General features: G+C 67.1%; 7 protein-coding genes across 7 annotated transcripts; 4 read left to right on the forward strand and 3 right to left on the reverse strand.

Moving 5' to 3' along the window:
• Positions 1-278: 278 nt before the first annotated feature.
• MICPUCDRAFT_15061 (uncharacterized protein) lies at positions 279-1,268 on the forward strand (the record flags this gene model as incomplete). Its single annotated transcript, XM_003056920.1, has 2 exons — positions 279-896; positions 1,035-1,268. Coding segments are annotated over 2 exons (852 nt in total), but the record flags the coding sequence as incomplete, so codon positions are not given.
• A 75-nt stretch (positions 1,269-1,343) lies between these two features.
• MICPUCDRAFT_56611 (uncharacterized protein) lies at positions 1,344-2,267 on the reverse strand (the record flags this gene model as incomplete). Its single annotated transcript, XM_003057397.1, has 1 exon — positions 1,344-2,267. One exon carries the CDS (start codon positions 2,265-2,267, stop codon positions 1,344-1,346), a length of 924 nt encoding a protein of 307 aa, XP_003057443.1.
• A 736-nt stretch (positions 2,268-3,003) lies between these two features.
• MICPUCDRAFT_8090 (uncharacterized protein) lies at positions 3,004-3,570 on the forward strand (the record flags this gene model as incomplete). The annotated part of the gene is made up of 2 exons (XM_003056921.1): positions 3,004-3,201; positions 3,265-3,570. Coding segments are annotated over 2 exons (504 nt in total), but the record flags the coding sequence as incomplete, so codon positions are not given.
• A 482-nt stretch (positions 3,571-4,052) lies between these two features.
• MICPUCDRAFT_56613 (uncharacterized protein) lies at positions 4,053-5,174 on the reverse strand (the record flags this gene model as incomplete). Its single annotated transcript, XM_003057398.1, has 1 exon — positions 4,053-5,174. The coding sequence occupies one exon, from the start codon at positions 5,172-5,174 to the stop codon at positions 4,053-4,055; it is 1,122 nt and encodes a 373-aa protein (XP_003057444.1).
• A 201-nt stretch (positions 5,175-5,375) lies between these two features.
• On the forward strand, positions 5,376-7,178 carry MICPUCDRAFT_15055 (Nucleosome/chromatin assembly complex protein; the record flags this gene model as incomplete). Its single annotated transcript, XM_003056922.1, has 2 exons — positions 5,376-6,309; positions 6,499-7,178. The coding sequence occupies 2 exons, from the start codon at positions 5,376-5,378 to the stop codon at positions 7,176-7,178; spliced, it is 1,614 nt and encodes a 537-aa protein (XP_003056968.1).
• Positions 7,179-7,554: 376 nt separating this feature from the next.
• Positions 7,555-8,844, reverse strand: MICPUCDRAFT_62557 (uncharacterized protein; the record flags this gene model as incomplete). The annotated part of the gene is made up of 1 exon (XM_003057399.1): positions 7,555-8,844. The coding sequence occupies one exon, from the start codon at positions 8,842-8,844 to the stop codon at positions 7,555-7,557; it is 1,290 nt and encodes a 429-aa protein (XP_003057445.1).
• A 2,295-nt stretch (positions 8,845-11,139) lies between these two features.
• MICPUCDRAFT_46825 (uncharacterized protein) lies at positions 11,140-14,649 on the forward strand (the record flags this gene model as incomplete). The annotated part of the gene is made up of 2 exons (XM_003056923.1): positions 11,140-11,208; positions 11,406-14,649. The coding sequence occupies 2 exons, from the start codon at positions 11,140-11,142 to the stop codon at positions 14,538-14,540; spliced, it is 3,204 nt and encodes a 1,067-aa protein (XP_003056969.1). The 3' UTR covers positions 14,541-14,649.
• Positions 14,650-14,666: the final 17 nt, after the last annotated feature.

The following is a 14,666-nucleotide window of genomic DNA, read 5'->3' on the forward strand; positions in this document are numbered from 1 at the left end:
TCACCGAGCTCCTCGACGCGTGCGTCGCGCTCGCGCACGTCGTCGCCCTCGCGGCCGCGCTCTACCTCGTCTTCCGGCGGAAGCTCTCCGGACCCGGGCTCGCCGTCGCGCTGACGATCGAGGTCGCGCCGTACGCCATCGTCGCCGTCACGCTCGTCACCGCCGCGCTCGGCGCGCCGCGCCTCGCGCTGCTGTCTCTCATCACGACGCTCGCGTTCGCGATCAACGCCGCGCGCGGGTCGTGCGACGCCGCGCTCGCGATCCTCGGCGACGCGCCGAGGTCCGCGTACGACGGCAAGGTTGTGTGGATCACCGGAGCGAGCCAAGGCTTGGGCGAGGAGCTCGCGCTGCACCTCGCGTCGCTCGGCGCGAAGCTCATCCTCTCCTCTAGACGCCTCGGCGCGCTGCAGGCGGTGTGCGACGCGTGCGTCGACGCCGGCGCGAAGGACGCGCGCGCGCTCGTCCTCGACGCGCGCGCGGATCCGAGCGAGCTGCGATCGCGCGCGGACAAGGCGCTGGCCATGTCGCACCTCGCCAAGCCGAGGGGCGGGATCGACTACGTGTTTCACGTCGCCGGCGGATCGCAGCACGCGGCGGCGGAGGACACCGACGCGGAGGTGGACAGGGACATGTTCGAGCTCAACGTGCTGAGCGCGATCGCGATCACGAAGGCGGCGCTGCCGTCGATGCTCGCGAGGAAGCGCGGGACGATCTGCGTCGTCGGGTCGATGGCGGCGAAGGCGCCCGCGCCCGGCCAGGCGACGTACGCGGCGACGAAAGCGGCGTGTGCGGCGTTTCATCACTCGCTGCGGGGCGAGGTCGCGGACCGAGGCGTGCGCGTGTGCGTCGCGCACCCCGGGCCGATCGCGACGGGGCTCGGCGGGCAGACGAGGGTCGTGTTCGGCGCGACGTTGGAGCGGAGCGTGGACACCGGCAGCGGCGGGAACTTGGCCGCGATGGGATCGATGGGATCGATGGGATCGGACGCCGCCGACGCGGAGGACGTCGTCCCGGTGTTTGACCCGGAGGCGGAGGCGCGGATGAAGAAGGAGAACGCGAAGCGTCTGGACGCGGGGTACGTCGCGAGGAAGATCGCCGCGGGCGCCGCGCTCGGCTTGGACGAGGTCGTGCTCGCGAGGCAGCCGATCATGTTGTTGCGAAACTTTCTGCAGTTTATCCCCACGGTGGCGCACCGGGTGTTGTGTAAAGTCGGCCCGAAGCGCGCGAGAGCGGCGCGCGAGGGCACGAGCATGTACGAGCTCAAGTGATGATACTTGAGTGCTCGAATGATAATATAATCAGATACTATCCACTATGAGAAGAAGGCATCCTCGTCATCCTCGTCATCCTCCCCCCGTCACCAACTCCCCCGCGGCGAAGTGCGTCCCTCCGTGGACGCTCATGCCTCCTCCGCCGCTGCTCTCGCGGCTCGGCGCTCGGGTGAACAGCGGCACGAACACCTCGCACGGCTGTCCCTCCTCGCCGTCGCCGTTGAGCGCCGACCACCGCCCGTCGCCCACGCGCGCGTCGTCGTCTAACCCGCCGTGAGACGTGTTGGCGAACCCAAACTTCTTCTTGATCTTGTTCCACAGCCCGCCGCCGCGGTGCCGTCCCTCGTCGCGTCGTCGCAAAAACTCGTTCCACGGGCCGTCGCAAAACGGCGCGAGCTTTCGAAGCGTGCGCATGTCCTCCGGCTTGGGGACGTCCATCGTGAGCCTCAGGTACGCGGCGGTGAGGAGCAGATGCGCGCGCCGCGCGTCTTCGTCCTCCGCGGTGGGCGGCGCGAACGCGGACGTCCTCCGTCGCTTGGACGTCGCGTCGAAGATCACCTCTCTCACGTGCGCACTGTGCACGCTGCCCTCGTCGCCGCCGTTGAGACCGCGAGCGACGCTCTGGAAAGATTTTCCGCACGCGCAGCGCGTCCCTTGGGTCTCGACCCACCGCGCCATGCAGCCTTGGTGGACGTGCGCCGTGAAATCGCCGCAGTCGCACGTCTCGCGCACGTCTCCGCGGTCCGTCGCGTCGACGTCGCCGCAGACGCGGCACTCCGCGATGTTCGCGGTGTCGAAGACGGATAGCTCATCGATCGGCCAGGAGACGGACGAATTTGCGCACTTGAACCCGAGGCCCGCCGCGGTCGCGCCGCTGCGGAGGGAGTCGCTTCCGCCGGAGGTGGACGCGCGCGCGCCGCGCGCATCGCGGGCGTCATTGCCGTCGTGATTCTCGTCCGCGTGGTCGACGTCGTCCTCGCGCGCGCGCGTCGCCATCGCGTCGCTCGCGCGTAGCGTAAGTGTCCGCATGCCACGCGAAGGGTCGCGTGACATAACAAAAGACCTCAAAAGGAAATCTTGAGATTCGACTGGGAAAAAAAAATCTCGGCGATTTTTCTCTGACTAAAAACGCATAGGGACACGCGATACGTAGGCGGGTTTTCCCGCGCAGACTCACAGCGTGGACTTTTCATCGGGAGAATGGATAAATTTACGGACGACGAGTACATCCGCGAATACGGACGTGCGAAAATGCTCATAGCCAAAAAATCGTACTCCTCAGATCGACGCGCCCCCGTGGACTTCTCACGATGACGAACGGTCCAACGAAGCGTCGTGGTTCGGGGTCGTGGTCGGCGCGAGCGCGCGTCGGCTTCTCGTCGTGATCTACTCCGATGTCGCTCGTGCCCACTTGGCACGTTCATCGTTCGCTCTCAGATCGACGACGCGCGGCGTCTTCGCCCGGGCCGCCGACCGCCGCGCGCGACGCGCGATGTCGCCTTCGAAAGAGCCGGACGGCCGCGAGGGGAAGTACTTCCCCGAGCCCGACGACGTCAAGGTCGGGAAGCCGACGGAGACGGAGGGGAAGTACAAGGACATCCCGAGCGTCCTCCCGCTCGCGCCCGGCGGCGTGTACGCGGTGAAGTGGGAGCAGCGCGAGAAGTGGTCGCAGCCGATCCAGACGCCGGAGGTGCCGTACGATCCCCCGCTCGGGCCTCCGAACCCGAGCAACCCGCGATGCTTCTTCGAGATCCGCGCGGGGGGGTACTACCTCGGCAGGGTCGTCCTCGAGCTCAAGGCGGACACGCATCCGGTGACGTCGGAGAACTTTCTCAAGCTGTGCGAGTACAAGTGCTACGCGGGCACGATGTTTAAGGTGTTCCCGGGGAACTGGATCCGAGGCGGCGACTTCACGGAGCTGGACGAGGTCGTGTACGACGCGCGCGACCCGGACTTCTTCGACTTCGCGACGCTCCTCCCGAACGCGGCGAAGGGCGGCCAGTCCATCTACGTCACCGAAGACGGCGGCCCTTACTTCGCCGACGAGTCCTTCGCGATCGCGCACGGCGGCGGGCCGGGCGTGCTCACCATGTACAACCCGGGCGCGCCCGACTGCAACGGAAGCCAGTTCATGATCACGTACCCGAATGTCAACCCGGCGGCGCTGGACGGGACGCACGTCGCGTTCGGGCAGGTGATCGAGGGGTGGAACGTGGTCGCGGCTTTGGAGCAGCTCGGGGACTCGAGGCAGGAGGGAGACACGTTTCAGAGGATCACGATCGAGCGGTGCGGCGTCGTGGCGGCGGCGGCGGCGGCGGGCGACGGCGCTTTTGCGGTGGGGAAGGGTGCTAGCGGTAGCAGCTCGGTGACGACTGCGGTGACCGCGGTGCGCGCGCGAGGGGGCGCGCGGGGGAGGGGGAGGGGGAGGGTCGGGTTCGGACGCGTCGGCGGGGGTGCCGGGGCGCAGCGCGTCGGCGTCGGCGCGCGCGCGGTCGGCGGGTCCCTCGCGTTCGCGCGCGCGTGAAGATGGAGACGTCTCAGGCATCGTTCGTTCGTTCGTTCGTATTTGTAACGCACGCTCGGAGGACGTTTCTCGCGTCGTCCGGTCTTTCCCCGTCGTCTTTCGTTCGTTCGTTCTCCGATCATTCGCGGAGGCCGCGTCCGCCGCGTGTCGTCACTCCAGGCGCGAGCCGCTTCTTCCGCTCGCGCGTCATCACTCCAGGCGCCGCGCGCACTTCGTCGCCGCCGCTGCCGCCGCGTTTCGGCCGCATCGCGTCGCGCTCACGCCGCGACGCCGCGCGCTCCCTGCGTCGAGTTCGAGACGCGGGAAGAAACGCGCTCAGAGTCAGTCTCGGACCGCTCGCGCGACCGCCGCCGCGGCGGCGGCGGCGGCGAGCGGTGACGCGCCCCGTCGGTCGTCACGAACGCGCGCGTCCGCCGCGGCGTCTCGTCGTGGATCGCGTCGCTCGGGATGTTCTCAAACGAGTGTCGTCGGCTGCGCGTGAGCGGAAACGCGCGATGGGTGGCGGTGATGCACCACGGCGGAACCTCGCACCTCTGATCGTTCGCGAGGAGCGTCGCGACGCGCTCGCGTTCCGCCTCTCGCGCGCGCCTCGTCTCCTCGAGCTCTCGCAGGTATCGATCCCGCGGCGACCCGGGCTCCGGGGTCTCGCGGCTCGCGAAGATGATCTCCTCGCTGCCTTGAAGCGAGGACGCGTACCGGTGGCCCGTCGGCGTCGGCGGCGGCGACGACGACGGCGGCGGCGGCGGCGGCGGCGGCGCCGCGGAAGTCTTATCCACGGAGAGGAGCGTCGCGAAGCGCTGGCGCTCTTCCTCGCGCGCGCGCCTCATCCTCTCGAGTTGCGACTCGGGCTCCGCGGCGTCCCGGCTCGGGAGCGGAGCGACATCGTCGATGGTTCGAAGCGAGGACTCGTTCCGGTAGCCCATCGGCGACGACGGCGGCGCCGGCGTCTCCTCGGCGTCGTCGTCGTAGTCGGCCTCGGCGTCGTCGTCGTAGTCGGCCTCGGCGTCGTCGTCGTAGTCGGCCTCGGCGTCCGACAGCGCGTCCTCTATCGCGAGCCGCAGATACTTACAGACGGCCCCGGGGACCTTCTCGTTCCAGGGGAGGATCACGCACGGCTCGCCGTCATGCTGAACGGTCTCGACCCATCCGAGCCTATCGCAGGCGTCTCTGCCCCCGGGGACGTCCCACACCCTCCTGTGGAAGCGGTCGTTCGAGAGCCGTATGTGTCGGTATCTCTCGTCGTCCGGGTGTTCGTACACGTTCACGCACATCGCGAGTAACGTCTGCAGCGACCGCACGGGGTCATCCGCGGTGTGCGCGATGATCCTGCAACATTCATGGAGATCGTTCATGAGGCCTTTCGTGTACTGCGACTTCATGGTCGCGCGCGGGGGAGTGCTGGTCGTGGTCGCGAGAGCTGAACTATCGAACCAACCCATAACCTGGCCTTTCTCGGATCCATCGATCCGTGGTTTTTGAAAAAAGAGCACGCGTCGTCGTCGTCGATCGCCGTCGCGCCGCGGAGGTCAGAGATCGCGACGCGCGCGTCCGCGCGCTCCCTCGTCGTCGACCGCGCCGCGATGAAGTGCAAGACGATCCAGGTGCTGTGGCACGGCAAGGACCCGGTCCTGAGCGTGGACTTCAACCCCGCGACCGGTCAGCTCGCGTCGTGCGGCACGGACAGAGAGATCAAACTCTGGCGCGTCGGCCGAGACGCGGAAGGGAACCCGGAGGTGACGCACGAGGACACGCTCACCGCGCACACGAAGACGGTGAACGTCGTGCGATTCTCCCCAGGCGGCGACGCGCTCGCGTCCGGGGGCGACACCGGCGAGGTGCTCCTCTGGCGCCCGGGCGTCGGCAGCACGAACCATCACGGCGACGCGACGTCGTGGCGACAGAGCGGCGTCCTCCGCGGGCACTCCGACGACGTCTTCGACCTCGCGTGGGCGCCGCTCGGCGTCGCGCTCGTGACGGGCAGCGTCGAGAACACGTGCATCGTGTGGGACGTCGCGAAGACGAAAGGGGTGTTCCGGTTGGAAGGGCACGCGCACTACGTTCAGGGCGTCGCGTGGGACCCGAGAGGCGAGTATCTCGTCAGCCAGAGCGGCGACCGCACCGTGCGACTGTTCGCGTCTCGCGGGGTTCCGCACCCGATCGCGTCGCCGCGCTGGTGCAAGAACGTGTCGTGCCAAGAGATCTTGTCGCGCGGGGAAGAGAACGCGGACCCGTCCGCGGCGCCCGGGACGGCGCGCTCGAAGCCCGGGAAGCAGGCGCTGTATCACGACGACACGATGCAATCGTTTTTCCGGCGGCCGGCGTGGAGCCCGTGCGGGTCGTTCCTCGCGACGCCGTCGGGGACGCACAAGGAGCACGCGGGCGCGAGAGAGCAGCACGTGACGTACTTGTTCGAGAGGGATAAGTTCTCGAGGCCCGCGGTGCGGTTGCCCGGGTTGAGCCCCGCGGTCTGCGTGCGATTTTCGCCGACGTTTTACGCGAAGAAAGACGCGAGCGGTCCGTCCACGCCGGAGACGACGCCGGGGGAAACGTCCGGCGGGAAGAAGCGACGACGCGAGGACGGCGAGGCGAACGCGGAGGCGTGCGCGAACGAGGAGGCGGTCGCGGAGGAAGCGGCGGTGGGAACGGGCGAGGGCGAAGGCGTCGCGGAGGCGACGAAGGAGGAAGCGACGACGAAGGAGGAAGCGACGACGACGACGCCGACGACGGAGGCTGACGCGTCGCTCGTCCCCGCGAAGCCGTACCGCGTCGTCTTCTGCGTGTGCACGACGGACACGGTCACGGTGTACGATACCTCGGAGACGACCCCGCTCGCGTTCATCGGCGGCTTACACTACGCCGCGATCACGGACGCGGCGTGGTCGCCGGACGGCATGACGCTCGTCGTGTCGTCCAGCGACGGGTACTGCTCCGTGGTGACCTTCACGGAGAGCGAGCTCGGGCGGGTGTTGACCCCGGAGGAGGTGCCCGAGCACGTCAGGGGCGAGATGCCGGAGGTGAGGGTGCGCGCGGTGAAGGAGGCTGCGGAGAGGGCAGCGGCCGTCGCGGAGGAGAAGCGGGAGGCGACCGCGCTCGCGGCGGCGGAGAAGGAGAAGGCGGCGGCGGCGGCGGCGGGCGCGGGCGCGGAGCTCCCCGCGAACGGTCCGCGTCGCGTCGCGCCCGCGCCCGTCGCGGACGCGAACGCGAACGCGAACGCGAACGCGAACGCGAACGCGAATGCGCCGCGTCGCGTCGCGCCCGTGCCGGTGAGCGAGCCCGCCGGGGACGCGTCCGCGGTGCCGAAACGCATCGCGCCGGAGCCCGTGGCGGATCCGGCGACGACGGCGGCGCCCGCGGCGAGACGGATCGCGCCGGAGCCGATGTGATGTGATGGAGACGCGCGAGCGAGCGCGAGCGCGAGACGCGAACGAGCGAACGAAATTGTTCTTTGAATTGGAATTCTTCTCTGCGTTCAAACCTCAGCCCGGGCGGGTGCTGTATGATAATACAACCCCCGGCGGCGGGCCGATTCTGATGCCTAATTTTCCTTTGTGCTCCACGCGTCTCGACGTCCGTCCGTCCGCGTCCGCATAATATACCATTCGTCATTCGTTCCTCGTTGACTCCCACACCCTCTTCGCACCCTCTTCTCTTGTTCTCGTATCGTTCCTCGGTACTCGTACACGTATATTACCTCTCTCCCATCCCACGCACCAGGAATATTTTTTTATTTTTTTTCATTCATCGCGACGTCCTCGTCGCTCAAGCCTCCGCCTTCACCGCGGCGGCGTGCCTGCTCCCGAACCGCGGCGTCCGTCGCTTCTTCGGCGTCACCGGCGTCCCCGACCCCAGAAAAACCCTGGAGAAGACGACGCTCGCGGCGGACGCCACCTTGCGCATCACCGATGGCTGGTCGCGCGCGTCCGCCGCCGGAACGTCAACGTCCTCCTCGCTCTCCCAGTCCGACGCCGTGTGCGCGTCGTCGTCGTGCGGCGGCGGCGTCGCCTCGTGAAAGTCCTCGGACGCGATCTCCTCCGTCGGCGACGGCGTCGGCGGGTAGAAATACAGCGGCTCGTGCGAAATCTCCATCGGAAGCTCGAGCGCGATCTCCATCGCCGTCTGCTGCTTCCGTCTTCGCTTCGACGCCGCCGGGTTGAAGCACGCGCGGCGGCGGCGGCGACGCGACGCCTCCTTGATGGCCTCGCCGCGCGCCGCGCGCTCGCGCTGCTGCGCGCGGACAGCCTCGACGCCGAGCACGAACTGGTACTTCCCCTCGGCAGCCTTCTTCGCGGCGGCGACGGCGCCGCCGTCGTCCGCGTCCGCGCCTTTGCCGCCGCCGAGCGTCGCGACGCGCAGCGACGCCGGCGCTGGGCGCGCGAACCTCGCGATGAGCGCGACGCCGCCGTTCTTCGCGCGAAGCTCGCGGTAGTACGCGTACGCGAGCGCGACGTCCGCGTCGGTCGGGACGTTGGGGTCGCGCTTCGCCGCGCCGGCGCCGGCGCCGCTCGTGTGTTTCTTGTTCTTGTTCTTGTTCTTGGTGGTGGTGGTGTTAACTTTTTGGAGCTCACTCGCCCCCCCGGTAACTGGGGAGATGCCCGCGCGCGTTCCGTTTCTCAGCGTCTTGGCGGGGCGCGCGGCGGCTTTCGCCCCGCGCGTCACCCGCTTCCATTCGCTGATCATCTTCCCGTTCGCGGCGAGATCACTGCTCTTACCGTTTCCCGACCCCACGCGCTCGTCGTCGCTCTCGACGTCCGTGTCGTCCGACGCCGTCGCGGCGTCGACCGACCCCGGCGCCGGCGACCCCGGAGGCGTGCGCGCGCCGTCCCCGCCGTTCTCGCTCGGGACGGACGGCGACCCGCGCGCGCACTCGGGCTCTTGCGACTCCGACGGCGTGTGCGGCGGGCTCTCCGTCCCGTTCCGCGTCGCGCGCTTCTCAGAGGAGTGCTTCTTCTCGCCCGCCGCCGCCTTGATCCCCGCGAAGGTCTCGTCCAGCGCGGTCATCGGCGAGACGAGCGGCTCATCCGCCCACGACAGATCCTCGCACGAGAACATCTCCGTGGCTTCGCTCTTCGTCGCGCGCGCCTCCGCGCCCGACGCGCCGCCCCCGCCGCCGTCGCCGAACCCGAGGACGTCGTACGCCGCCTGCGCGCTCGCGACCGTGTCCCCGGCGTGCCACGACGCCTCCTCGAAGACGTCGAACAGCGTCTCGAGCTGGCGCTCCTTGAGCGCCTCCGCGTCGGCGCGTTGGGCGTTGACGCCGTCGAGCCACGCGACGTCGTCGCTCGTCGCGCTGTACAACGGCGCCGGGCCGCACGGCGCGAACCGCCCGCTCACCGTGTGCGGCCGCGCGCTCACGTATTCGCTCGAGGGTTTGAACCCGGTCATGGAGTTCTGCTCGTAGTCGCCGACGATGGAGAAGGTCGGGAGGTGAATGTTGCCGTCGCCGTCGACGTCCATGGCGGGGAGCGGTCGGGGACGCTTCGGCGCCGCGTTCGCCGCCGCCTCCGCCTTGGCGCGCTTCGTGAGCAGCCCCGCGTTCCAGCGCGAGGACCTCCGCCCGCCGAGGCCGTCGTCCTGGGAGTCCGCGAAGAGCGACGGGGGAACCACGACGCGCTTCGGGCGCCCGGAGGAGTCGTACTCCAGACGCGGCTTGGGCTTGTGCGGCCTGTCGCTCTTCGGCTTCCTCGGCTTGGACGCGTTCCGGTGCTTCGCGTGCCGGCGGTTGTCCCGCACCCCGCACGCGTTGCACAGCGTCTTCGGGCCGTCCGGGCCGTTCCTCCACAGCGGCGTCGTCTGCGTGTTGCAGTGCGCGCACCGCTTCCCCGGGATCCCGGGGAGGAGGAGCTCTCCGCTCGGCGCGTGCGTGGGGACGTCCGTCGTCGGCGGCGGAATGGCCGCCTGAGGGAGGACGACCGCGGGAGGTTCCGCCGACGCCGGCGCGGGCGTCGCCATGGTCGTCGCCATGCTCCGGTGTTCACGCGTGGCGAACCCGGGAATTACCTGTGCGTGAGAGAGAGAGAGAGAGAGAGAGAGAGAGAGGAGGAGGCGGGGGAGATGGACGGTCAGAAAAAAAACCTCTCGGAGAAGAGCGTACACAGGGCTGCGAGGGGAAAAAAGCGCCTCCGCGCGCGCGGGGATGCGCGAACGCGGAAGCGAGCACGCCGCGCGACGCGACTTTCACGCCGGAAACGACGACTCGACGCCATCGATTAAGGATCGACGGCGTCAGAAAGTCGTTTCCGACGTCGCGTCGCCGCAATCGCGCCCCGGGGCGCCACCTCACGCGCTCCTGATGACGTCCCCGGAACCACCAGGAAGGTGTCCTCTCGTCGAAAGCGCGGGAATTCCGTGGCGCCGCCAAACGCGCGTCGGGGACGCCCCCGACGACGCGTCGCCCCCGCGAGCGCGAAAATCCGACGAAGGGCGTCCACGAGAAAAAAACCCGCGCGAGAATGGCGAAGCGCGCGCGCGCGCGTCGCGTCGCGGTCGCGTGTTCCCGCGGCAATTGTTGTCGGAGATCGGGGCGTGCGCGCAAAAGTATCTTCGCTCGATTTCACGGGACGCGCCTTCGCCGGAGTACGCCGCTGACGCCGCCACGCGAGGAGGGGACCAGCACGGGGCCTCTCGCACGCGTTCGCGCGTTCCTTTTCCTTCCTCCTCGAAGGCCTCTCGCCCGCCTCCGAGCCTTCCCGCTCGCCGTGTTGTGCCGCGAGCCGCGCGCGTCACGCCGAGATGTTGTAGGCGACCGTGAAGAGTCGCTGGCTGAGTGGCTCGCAACACGCTGTCAGTTGAGGGCGAATGAGAATCGAGCGCGTCCGCGCACGCGCAATTAGTTAGAGAAAAAACGTACGTACTACGAAAGTATGCGCGGAGAAAGAAGCTGAAAAAGTGCTTTCGCGCGTTGCTTTTTTCTGACTGTTTGCCCCGTGCGGTGGTTCGGTACAACGATAGGCGAGGTGGCGGCGCATAAACATGGCATAAACCCTAAAACGTCGCATAAACCCTAAAACGTCGGCCCACGAAGGCCAGGTTCATCAGGCGGTCGCGAGTCGGCGTGCGAACCGCCTCTCGGCGTCCGAGCCTTCAATCACACCACGAGCGCGCCGCGGGTTGGGACGCGCTCGCGAAGACCTCTTCGTCAGCGGATCGCGCACGGCTCCGCGTCGAAGAACGGAGCGCCGAACGCGACGCGCGCGAGCGTCGACGCGCGTCGTCTTCCTCGACGCGTCGTCATCGTGATTTTTTGAACAGGACGAGGCGTTCGTGCCGATCTCGATCATGAGCAAACGCCCGGGCGAGGACGCGGGCGGGCCAGGACCGAAGCGCCCGACGCCCGGGCAAGACATGATGGACTCCGAGCCCATCCTCCCGGAGGAGTACGAGGACCCGGACGACGAGGACGTGTTCCTCAACGACGTCTTAGACCAGAAGGCGCGTATGCTGTCCGGCTGTCGTCCGTCGTCTTTTGAACCGCGCCGCGACCGCGATCGCTCGCGCGAGATGCGACCGCCCCCCCCCGCCGTCCTCGTCCCGCCGCCGTCGCGCCCTCCCCCACTCGCGCGTCTGACCGACCATCGCGCGTCGCCCGCGCCACCGCATCCTTTCCGCCTCAGGTCATCGTCGCGGACGCGGAGCGCGAGCACTGGAAGCGCAAGCCCGCGCCGGAGCTGAACGTCGAGAAGGACAACATCGTGTTTCAACAGCTGGACATCGACTACATCATCGGCGAGCCGCACGCGATGCTCGGGCCGCAGCGGAAGGCCATGGGCGCGGCCGCGATGCTTCGCATCTTCGGCGTGACCGCGGGAGGGAACTCCGTGTGCGTGCACGTGCACGGGTTCGAGCCGTACTTCTACGCGAAGGTGCCGGAGTCGTTCCGCGACGACCAGTGCGAGGGGTTCCGAAAAAACTTGAACGACCTCATGCAGCAGCAACAGCGCGGCGGGAACAACGGCGGGAACGGGACGTTCATCTCCGCGGTGAGCGTCGTGAGGGACAAGCAGTCGCTGATGTACTACCAGGAAGGCCGGACCGCGATGTTCGTGAAGATCACGACGACGCTGCCGAACATGGTGGCGACGGCGCGCGGGATCCTCGAGAAGCAGGGTCTCCTCGTCCCGGGGCTGCACGTCTCCGCGCTGACGTTCATGACGTTCGAATCCAACGTCCTGTACACGCTTCGGTTCATGGTCGACCGCGGCATCGTCGGCGGGAACTGGCTCGAGCTCCCGCCGGGGGGGTATCACCTCCGCGCGAAGAAGAGCTCGATGTGTCAGTACGAGTGCGACGTCGCGTTCGACGCGGTGATTTCGCACGCGCCGGAGGGGCAGTTTAGCAAGCTCGCGCCGTTTCGCATTCTGTCCGTGGACATCGAGTGCGCGGGGCGGCGCGGGCACTTCCCGGACGCGGAGCACGACCCGGTGATACAGATCGCGACGATGGTGACGTGCCAGGGCGACGACAAGCCTATCATCAAGGCGATCTGGACGCTCGACACGTGCGCGCCAATCGTAGGCGCGGACGTGCTCTCGTTCACGGACGAACGCGAGCTTCTGCGCTCGTGGGGGAAGTTCCTCCGGTCCACGGACCCGGACTTGCTCATCGGGTACAACATCGTGAACTTCGACTTCCCGTACCTCATAAATCGCGCGGCGACGCTCGGCGTGGAGGACTTTCCGTACTGGGGTCGTATGATCGGCAGCAAGCTGAGGATGAAGGACACGACGTTTTCGTCCAAGGCGTACGGCACGCGCGACAGCAAGGAGATCACGATCGAAGGCCGCGTGCAGTTCGATCTTCTTCAGGCTGTGCAGCGGGACCACAAGCTGTCGTCGTACTCCCTCAATGCGGTCTCCGCGCACTTCTTGGGGGAGCAAAAGGAGGACGTGCACCACTCCGCGATTTCCGAGCTTCAAGCCGGGACGTCGGAGACGCGTCGCCGCCTCGCGGTGTATTGCCTCAAGGACGCGTACCTCCCGCAGCGGTTGCTCGATAAGTTGATGTACATGTACAACTACATCGAGATGGCGCGCGTCACGGGCGTGCCGCTGTCCTTCTTATTATCCCGCGGGCAGTCCATCAAGGTGTTATCCCAGATTTTACGGAAAGCGCGGCAGCGCGGGTTGCTCGTCCCGCACATGCCGAAAAAGGGCGCGTCGGATCAGCAAGAGGGCGGCGTCGCGTACGAGGGCGCGACCGTCCTCGACGCGAAAGCGGGGTACTACGAGCTCCCGATCGCGACGCTGGATTTCGCGTCGCTGTACCCGTCGATCATGATGGCGCATAACCTGTGCTACTGCACGCTCGTGCCGCAGAACATGGTGAGCCGGATGAACCCCGAGGACGTCTCCAAGTCGCCGACGGGGGACGTGTTCGTGAAGTCGAACAAGACGAAGGGCATCCTGCCGGAGATTTTAGAGGAGCTCTTGAGCGCGCGCAAACGCGCCAAGGCGGACCTGAAGAAGGCGCAGGACCCCTTAGAAAAGGCGGTCCTCGACGGCCGTCAGCTCGCGCTGAAGGTGAGCGCCAACTCGGTGTACGGCTTCACCGGCGCCACTGTCGGCGCGTTGCCGTGTCTCGAGATTTCCGCCTCCACGACGTCGTACGGCCGCAACATGATCGACCAGACGAAGGAGCTCGTCATGGAGAAGTACAACACGAAGAACGGGTACAGCGCGAACGCGGACGTCATCTACGGCGACACGGACTCGGTCATGATCAAGTTTAACGTCACGGACTTGGAGGAGGCGATGAAGCTCGGCGAGGAAGCCGCGACGTACGTCTCGTCGACGTTTATCAAACCCATCAAGCTCGAGTTCGAGAAGGTGTACTGGCCGTACCTGCTCATCAGCAAGAAGCGATACGCCGGTCTGCTGTGGACGAACCCGAAGAAGCACGACTACATGGACACGAAAGGGATCGAGACCGTGCGGAGAGATAACTGTCTGCTCGTGAGGCAAGTCATCGAGACGGTGCTTCAGAAAATTTTAATCTCGCGCGACGTCCCGGGCGCTGTTGACTACGTCAAGCGAACCATCTCGGACCTTCTCATGAACCGCATGGACCTGTCCCTCCTCGTGATCACGAAGGGGCTCACCCAAGACGCGGACGCGTACGAGAACAAAGCCGCGCACGTCGAGCTCGCGAAGAGGATGAAGGAGCGCGACCCGGCGACGGCGCCCGTCGTCGGCGATCGCATCGCGTACGTCATCGTGAAAGCCGCGAAGAACGCGAAGGGGTACGAAAAGTCCGAGGACCCGATCTGGGCGATGGAGCACAACCTCCCGATCGACTGCCAGCACTACTTGGACCACTACCTCGGGAAGCCGCTGATGCGCATCTTCGAGCCGATCATGAAGGACGCGTCGTCGCAGCTGTTGAAGGGGGATCACACGCGCGCCATCTCTCAGCCGACGCCGAGCAGCGCCGCGGGCGGGATCATGCGGTTCGCGAAAGTGCGTCTGTCGTGCGTCGGGTGCAAGGCGTCCATCACGGACGAGAAGACGTCCACGGCGCTGTGCGCGCACTGCCTCGCGAAAGAGCCGGAGCACTTGCAGAGGGCGCTGAACACGGTGAACGACCTCGAGCGGGATTTCAACCGGCTCTGGACGCAGTGCCAGCGGTGCCAGGGGAGTTTGCATCAGGACGTCCTGTGCACGTCGAGGGATTGCCCGATTTTCTACCGAAGGAAGAAGGTCGCGAAGGACCTCGGGGAGGCGGAATCGACGCTGAAGCGGTTCGATTGGTGATGAGACGACGCGGCGCGGGGAGGGAGGGGGCGCGGGGAGCGACCGAGAGAACGTTTAGACGAGCCAGCGGCACGATTTTTACGAACACAGCAGAGAGAACCGACAAAAATCTTCGAACGTCGCGCC

Source organism: Micromonas pusilla (genome assembly GCF_000151265.4).
Source record: "Micromonas pusilla CCMP1545 genomic scaffold MICPUCscaffold_3, whole genome shotgun sequence".
Classification (NCBI taxonomy): Eukaryota; Viridiplantae; Chlorophyta; class Mamiellophyceae; order Mamiellales; family Mamiellaceae; genus Micromonas; species Micromonas pusilla.